The sequence below is a fragment of the Gekko japonicus genome, unplaced genomic scaffold (assembly GCF_001447785.1).
Source record: "Gekko japonicus isolate JY-2015 unplaced genomic scaffold, Gekko_japonicus_V1.1 scaffold6113, whole genome shotgun sequence".
In the NCBI taxonomy this organism is placed as follows: Eukaryota; Metazoa; Chordata; class Lepidosauria; order Squamata; family Gekkonidae; genus Gekko; species Gekko japonicus.
This window is the reverse complement of record NW_015161605.1, coordinates 3,565-12,159: the sequence shown is the minus strand read 5'-3', so window position 1 is coordinate 12,159 and position 8,595 is coordinate 3,565. Positions and strand designations below refer to the sequence as shown.

Here is an 8,595-nt window from a genome sequence, read left to right as displayed (position 1 = left end):
GCTCACCCCAAGTTATGCACGGAGTGCTCATTGGTCCCCATCGCTGATTCGCCACAGCACTATGAGTGCCCCCCTGCGCCCAGCCTCCATCTCTGGCATCTCGTGAGCAAAAATCCTACTTTGTGAGCTGCTGGCATTAAAGTTCTGACCAGGCAATTTGGCTGCTGCATTAATTAGTTTGCTCTGGAGCCACGTCCTTCCTGAGCTGAGGAGCGCTGCGGGGGGGGGGCGTGGCGGCAAAAGGATGGCTGGGGAGGCAGGCGAGGTTTTCCTGCATGGCGGCACCTGGTCGCCTGCCGGAGGACGGCCCCCCCCTCACACAAGGAAGGTCACTGGTTTCAGGTGGCGCTGCAATTCGCACACGACCCCCACGCGCTGTCTTGCTTCCCCCCCACCACTAAAAGGAGAAGCTGGGAAGAGACTCGCGCGGGCGCCTGCATGCCAAGCCAGGGGATCGCAGCTTGGAGCCACGGCCTCCCCTGCCTGGAGGCACAGGGCAGGCGGCCAGGTGGGCGGAGGGGGCGGTCCCGAGGAGGAGGGCTTCTGTCTCTCCAGGCCCTGCTTGGAGATTGGCAACCCCATAATTGGGTGCACGGGAGTGCCAGCAGGTAGCCCCGCCTGGGCACAAAAACCCCTTGGGCTGGCCCTGACCACCACCAACTTACCTTGCCTTCTGGCTGGTGGCAGTTGTGCTGAAAGCAGAGGCAGCACGTGCTGCTTCCTGCTCCTCCTGGCCCGAATGAGGGCTGTTGGGAGCTGAGAGCGGGGGTTGCCACTCCTATGCTTCTTACTGCCGGAACGCTGTTCCTGCTCCTTCTGGATAGAAAGGAGCTCTGCTTGGGTTAGACCTCACCTAGAGTATTGTGTTTAGTTTTGGGCATCACAATTTAAGAAGGATATAGACAAACTGGAAGATGGTGAGGAGACCAAGTCCATAGGAGACCAAGTCCTATGCGGAAAGGTTGAAGGAGTTGGGTATGTTTAGCCTGGAGAGGAGACAACAGAGAGGTGATATGATAACTACCGTATTTTTCGGACTATAAGACGCACTTTTGCTTCAAAAAAAAGTGGGGGAAGAAGTGTGTGCGTCTTATGGACCGAATACAAACTGATCTATGCAGCAACCAAATCACCTGCCCTCCCAGCAGGCTCCCTCCCTGGCCCTTTCAAAGAGTATTGCAAGCCCCTCCCCTCCCCTCCCCTCCAAGAAAGTCTCGGCTTACCGTTTGATTGAAAGCCCAACCTGCTGGCTTTTATTATTTTTTTAAAAACGCCCACATCCCCACGCTGCGCTGCAACCAAGCCTGAAGTGGGGCTGCAACCAAACCTGAAGCAAGGCAGCCAGATAGGCAGCCCCACTGGTCCAATCGGAGCTTCGGCTTTCTCCAGCCATCCAATCCTTTGCCTCAGGAGGCAGGGACACCAGCAAGGTTCGGCTGTCAGCCAGGCAGTAAGTACACTAACAAATGCCTCCACAGATGATCCCTTCTTCTTCTCATTCCTTGTATGCTCTGAAATTATGTCTTTTGTAGCTTTAGCAGAGACACAGCTCTTTCTCCGGGAGGTTGTTATCTGTCCTCTCCTATCTGCTTATTGGAACATCAGGAATAGAAGCTCTGTCATATCTCTGGGTTCCTTCCTGCCTTGTTTTACTCCTGATGTGAACTCCACCAGTCTCTATAACTGTTTCTTTTGTTTTGTTTTAAATGGAATTGCTGTGGATCCATTTCCCATGTTTCAGAGATAAGCCAATCAATTCTAATTAAAAGCACAAACAAAGTCAGTTCCCTGGGGGGGGAGCATTGATGATTTAATGTGCCCTGTACAACACAGCTCAACTGCCCCTAATGAGTGTGCTTTGCATCAATCTTTTTTTCTTCTTCTCAGCAGTAAAGGAGCTTTTTACTCAACTTTTCCCTTCCTCTCCTTTTCTCTGTCTTTCTCTTGGTATTCAAAGTCAGGGCCAGGAGTGTTCAGGAACCGGAATGACAGCCCCAGGGTTCAGAATATTTTTTTCCCTGTTTTCCTCCTCTAAAAATTAGGTGCGTCTTATGGTCAGGTGCGTCTTATAGTCCGAAAAATACGGTATCTTCAAGTACTTGAAGGGCTGTCATATAGAGGATGATGTGGAGTTGTTTTCCGTTGCTCCAGAAGGTCAGATCAGAAACAATGGGTTGAAATGAAATCAGAAGAGTTTTCGGCTAAACACTAGAAAGAACTCCCTGACAGACCAGTTGCTCAGTGGAACAGGATTCCCCAAGAGCTTCCTGGTGGGCTCTTCTTTGGAGGTTTTCAAACAGAAGCTAAATAACCATCTGACAGGAATGCTGATTGTGTGAACTTAGGCAAATGATGAGAGGGAGGGCAGGAAGGGCTGCATCCAGTGCTTAATGCTTGTGGCCCTTTCTGACACACCCAAGGAAATGCTGATCACCACTTTGGGGTCAGGAAGCTATTTTTCTCCAGCCCACTTTGCCTGTGGATCGTGGAAGTTTTTTGCGGTTTTCTTGGCATGGAACAGGGGGTCATTGTGGGTGGGAGGTATTTGTGAATGTCCTGCACTGTGCCGGGGACTGGACTAGATGACCCTGGAGGTCCCTTCCAAATCTGTAATTCTATGGTTCTGAAGGCAACACTTGCAGGGCACTAAGGTTCTTTGAGTTGTGTGGCTAGCCAAACAGTGAGATACAGTCCAGGCAGCAAGGAGGGAGAAACAAGAGTTTATTCGAATAAATGGGACATCATACAGCCAACACTTCAGCCCAGATGTCCAGTGAGTAACAGCAGGGATCTGTCTTGCATAATTTTGTTGCCCCCCCCCCCAATTTTACATCACCGCTGACATAATTTACACTTTACTCAGTTTGATTTTGTTTGTTTGCAACATTCATTAATCTTACATTGACAAACAAGATTTTACTCGCCACATTTCACCTGTACAGATCTTTGATGATGCAGGTGCTTGTCTTGTTAAAAATGATATATGCATCTTATTGGCTGTTCTCCCAGACTTTCTGACCTCTGAATGACCTTACAGGCTGAGTTCTTACTGAGTACAGGATTTAACTTTTCCCATTATAATATGGTTCCTTTATATCAATACGTGCATATATGTATATAAAAAGCACTTTAATAACATTTCTGCAGGCTATTCCCACTAAAGAGGTATAAAACATGAATAAAATATGAAAAACATAGGATAATGGCATTCCAAAAAACTTAAACTCTTTTCATGCATTTTCCTTTATTTTAACCCATCAGGGGATTTTTTAAATTGAATTTTTAGAAGATATTAAATCTAAATTAAATGTTCTGGTTTTGCAAAAAGATACCATTTTGCTTTAGCCAGTAGGGGTCCTCCTTCTATATAGTATATACAAGTTCTGCACTTTTAATTGTCCTTTTGAATTGTCAAAAGATATGTGATTAATATCTTCTGTTTTTGGCTGGACTTTGAGATATCTACACACCTGGTCATGAGCTGTCGGAAGCATCTTTAGCTATGTCTTTCTATACAAACAAACAGTCTATTTACCTTAAAATAATGAGAGCTGCTGAAAAGGCACATATACTTTGCTTATATATCAGAATAAGGTTTCCAATAACTCAATATTAGTATGCTAATGTCCGGTCTTGAACAAAACTCACTCTAACAACACTCACTTGGCAGTGATTTGTTGGGAGAGAAAGAGGTTTGAAGCATAGAGAGTTCCCGTTATACATAATTCAAACAATTAATTCAAACAATTGCTCGAGTCGCCCCCCGCCGCCCCCACCGAGTGGGAAAGTTTCCTCCCCGGTGGGGGCAGCGGCGGGGGGCTCCTGGCCCCCCCTGGGGGGGGGGTGGGGCTCCTTTGGGGAGTGGGAGGGCGGTTGGAGCCTGCTCGAGTCGCCTGCTGCTGCCCCCACCGAGGGGAAAAGTTTCTCCACCGGCTGGGGGCGACGGCACACAACTCGTGCCGCTCCTTGGGCAGTGGGGCTCCTTTGGAGATGGGGGAAGGGCAGTCGGAAGCTGCTCGAGTCGCCTGCCGCCGCCCCCACCAAGGGGGAATATTTCCCCACCAGCTGGAGGCAGCAGCGGGTAACTCATGCTGCTCCTTTGGGGATGGGGGGAGGGCGGTTGGAGCCTGCTCGAGTCGCCCGCCACTGCCCCCACCCAGGGGGAAAGTTTCCCTGCCGGGTGGGGGCAACGGCGGATGACTCGTGCCCTTCCTTGTACAGTGGGGCTACTTTGGGGACGGGGGAGGACAGTCGATGCCTGCTCGAGTCGCCCGTCGCCGCCCCCAGCCAGCAGGGAAAGTGTCCTCACCGGCTGGGGGCAGTGGCGGGTGAATCGTGCCGCTTCTTGGGCAGTGGGGCTCCTTTAGGGATGGGAGGGCGGTTGGAACATGCTCGAATTGTCCGCTGCTGCCCCCACCGAGGGGGAAAGTTTCCCCGCCGGCTAGGGGTGACGGCAGACAACTCGTGCCGCTCCTTGGGCAGTGGGGCTCCTTTGGGGATGGGAGGGCGGTCGGAGCCTGCTTGAGTCACCCGCCGCAGGTGGGTGAATCGTGCCGCTTCTTGGGCAGTGGGGCTCCTTTGGGGATGGGGGGAGGGTGGTCGGAGCCTGCTCGAGTCGCCCGTCGCCACACCCAGCCAGCAAGGAAAGTTTCCCCGCCAGCTGGGGGCGGCAGCAGGAAACTTGTGCTGCTCCTTGGGCAGTGGGGCTCCTTTGGGGATGGGGGGAGGGTGGTCAGAGACTGCTCGAGTCACCTGTCGCTGCACCCAGCTAGCAGGGAAAGTTTCCCTGCCGGCTGGAGGCGGCGGCAGACAACTTGTGCTGCTCCTTGGGCAGTGGGGCTCCTTTGGGGATGGGGGAGGGTGGTTGGAGCCTGCTTCAGTTGCCTGCCACTGCCCCCACCGAGGGTGTAAGTTTCCCCGCCGGCTGGGGCGATGGCGGACGAGTTGTGCCGCTCCTTGGGCAGTGGGGCTCCTTTGGAGATAAGCGGAGGGCGACTTGTGCCACTCCTTGGGCAGTGGGGTTTCTTTGGGGATAGGTGGATGGCGGTCGGAGCGTGTAGCATGTGTGTGGGGGGGTGAGTGTTGGGCATCGTTGCTCCCTCCTGCGGGTTCCTTTTTTCCTCTCCCCCCGCATGCCCGCTCAGCAGAAGAGGGGGGGAGAGAAGAGCACCATGGGTTCAATTATAGCCCCGGGCAGGCCAGTTCTGGCCTGCAGGCTGTAAGTTTTACATCCCTGCCCCAACGCTTTATCTAAGCCACTTTATGAGCCATTGAGTACAGTGCAACTCTCTTGCCTGGGTAGAAAAGCTCTCTTGAATCATTCAGTTTTGTATCATTTGTGGAAAGCCAGGAGAGAGTGAGCCTTCCTGACTTCCTATAACAGGCCACTCCAGAAGGTGGGGACCATAGGTCATAAGATTTCAGCACATCTTTGAGGAAAAAACCCCAACCCAAATATTTAATCCTTCCAACTATCTTGAATGTACTTCAGCTGGCAGAGCCCATCCTTGTTTTCCTCCTTGTGGGATCTCGGGGCTTCAAAGATGGCTAAAATTCCTTCTATAGTTTGAGCATTTATAGCGTTTCTTCCAAGTTAGGGTAAAATGTCTATGCAGATTAATGCTTTTGACAAAAGATTATATTGTTTTGATGCTTTATGGGGTCTGTGGTTGTCTTTTAGCAGTGAAATAATAGAAGTGATTTTTCAAGGGCTAAGCGGTTGCCTGGTTTCTCCTTCGGAGGGCTCTTACATGTTTATGAAAAGTGCTACTCCAACTCAATCTCTACCCATGTTCAGAGCATTCAAAAGGTTTCTCCCCATGTGGGTGTCTTTGATGCTGCTGAAGACTCCCACTCCAACAGAATCTCTTCCCACACACTGAGCATTCAAAAGGTTTCTATCTCTGGGTTCCGAGATGACACTGAAGACTGCCACTCCGACTGAATCTCTTTCCACACGCTGAGGATTCAAAAGGTTTCTCCCCTCTGTGGGTACCTAGATGACGCTGAAGACTGCCACTATTACTGAGTCTCTTTCAACACTATGAGCACTCAAAAGGTTTCTCCCGTGTGTGTTCTTTGATGCTTCTGAAGATCGCTCCTCGTACTGACTCTCTTTCTGCACTCTGAGCGTTCAAAACGTTTCTCCCTCGTTTGGGTTCTTTGATGCCGCTGAAGACTGCTAATCTCAGTGAATCTCTTTCCACACTCTGAGCATTCAAAGGGTTTCTCCCCTGTGTGCGTTGTTCGATGCTTTTGAAGATTGCCATAAGTACTGAATCTCTTTCCACACTCTGAGCATTCAAAAGGTTTCTCCCCTGTGTGGGTTCTTTGATGACACTGAAGATTGCTACTGTGACTGAATTTCTTTCCACACTCTGAACACTGAAAAGGTTTCTCCCCCGTGTGGGTTCTTTGATGCCGCTGAAGAGTGCTACTGTCACTAAATCTCTTTCCACACTCTGAGCATTCAAAAGGTTTCTCCCCTGTGTGGGTTCTTTGATGCTTTTGAAGATGGGAACTCCGACTGAATCTCTTTCCGCACTCTGAGCATTCAAAAGGCTTCTCCCCTGTGTGGGTTCTTTGATGACTCTGAAGACCGCCACAAGAACTGAATCTCTGTCCGCACTCTGAGCATTCAAATGGTTTCTCCCCTGTGTGCGTTCTTTGATGCCTTTGAAGATTGCTTCTCGTCGTGACTCTCTTTCCGCAGTCTGAGCATTCAAAAGGTTTCTCCCCTGTGTGGGTTCTTTGATGACTCTGAAGACCGCCACAAGAACTGAATCTCTTTCCGCACTCTGAGCATTCAAATGGTTTCTCCCCTGTGTGGGTTCTTTGATGACACTGAAGAGTGCTACTGTAACCAAATTTCTTTCCACACTCTGAACACTGAAAAGGTTTCTCCCCCGTGTGGGTTCTTTGATGCCGCTGAAGAGTGCTACTGTCACTAAATCTCTTTCCACACTCTGAGCATTCAAAAGGTTTCTCCCCTGTGTGGGTTCTTTGATGCTTTTGAAGACCGTCGCTGCTACTGACTCTCTTTCCGCACTCTGAGCATTCAAAAGGCTTCTCCGCTATGTGGGTTCCCTGATGATAATGAAGAGCGCTACGCCCACTGAATCTCTTTCCGCACTCTGAGCATTCAAAAGGTTTCTCCCCTGTGTGGGTTCTTTGATGACACTGAAGACTCCTTCTGTAACCAAATTTCTTTCCACACTCTGAGCACTGAAAAGGTTTCTCCCCTGTGTGGGTTCTCTGATGCAGTTGAAGACTGTCACTCTGACTGAATCGCTTCCCACACTCTGAGCATTCAAAAGGTTTCTCCCCCGTGTGGGTTCTTTGATGCTGTTGAAGTTGGCTGCTTGTACTGAATCTCTTTCCGCACTCTGAGCATGCAAATGGTTTCTCCCCTATGTGGGTTCTCTGATGATAATGAAGACCGCTACGGCCACTGAATCTCTTTCCGCACTCTGAGCATTCAAAGGGTTTCTCCCCAGTGTGGTTTCTTTGATGACACTGAAAATCGCTACGGATACTGAATCTCTTTCCGCACTCTGAACATTCAAAGTTTTTCTCCCCAGTGTGCGTTCTTTGATGCCGCTTAAAACCCCTACTCTCACTGAATCTCTTTCCACACTTTGAGAATTCAAAACGTTTCTCCCCTGTGTGGATTCTTTCATGATATTGAAGACCGACATTGTGACTGAATCTTTGCCCACATTCTGAGCATTCAAAAGGTTTCTCCCCCTTGTGGGTTCTTAGATGATACTGTAGACTGGCATTGTGACTAAATCTCTTCCCATACTCTGAGCATTCAAAAGGTTTCTCCCCTGTGTGGATTCTCTGATGTGCTTGAAAAGAGCGACTCAGAGTGAATCTCTTTCCACACTCTGAGCATTCAAAAGGTTTCTCCCCTCCGTGGCCTCCATGATGCACTTGAAGAGAGCCACTCCGAGTGAATCTTTTTCCACACCCTGAGCATTCAAAAGGTTTCTCCCCTGTGTGCGTTCTTCGGTGCCTCTTAAGTTTGGCATTCTCACTGAATCTCTTCCCACACTCCGAACATTCAAAAGGTTTCTCCCCTCTGTGGCCTTTCTGATGGGCTTGAAGAGAGCCACTTCGAGTGAATCTGTTTCCATACTCCGAGCATTCAAAAGGTTTCTCCGCTGTGTGCGTTGTTTGATGCTTTTGAAGATTGCCGCTTGTACTGTATCTCTTTCCACACTTTGAGGTTTCAAAAGGTTTCTCTCCTTTTTGTATTCTTAGGTTCACTAGAAACTGTGACTTATATTTTATGTACTTTCCATACTGAACAGATTTACTTGTATTCGTTATATTGTACTTTGGAAACTGCACATTATGCTGTCTTCCATCTCTCTTTCTAACCAAACGGCCACCTTTATTTCCTATAGGTCTGCTTCGATTCCTGATCTTTCCTTTTAAATCTTCATTATTAACTTTATTTGGCAATTGCGGATGAAGTTCCTCACTCTTCTCATTCCACTGATTGTTCTCTGCTGGAATAAAGAGAGAGTATTTATTTACTTATTTATTTGGTTTGTTTACTGCGCTCCTGGTGAGTGACCTCAGAGCGGT

The 8,595-nt window shown here is 49.3% G+C and overlaps 1 protein-coding gene across 1 annotated transcript in view; it reads right to left on the bottom strand.

Annotated features, from left to right (window-relative positions):
• LOC107125874 (oocyte zinc finger protein XlCOF6-like) overlaps positions 1-8,595 on the bottom strand; it is a gene marked incomplete at its 3' end in the record, with an annotated part of 27,362 nt that overhangs the window by 17,425 nt on the left and 1,342 nt on the right. The window contains exons 2-3 of the mRNA XM_015429337.1: positions 7,936-8,307; positions 6,112-7,599 (exon numbers count right to left, since the gene is read on the bottom strand). Coding sequence (XP_015284823.1) covers positions 6,112-7,599; positions 7,936-8,307 — 1,860 coding nt within the window. The remainder of the gene's footprint in view (positions 1-6,111; positions 7,600-7,935; positions 8,308-8,595) is intronic.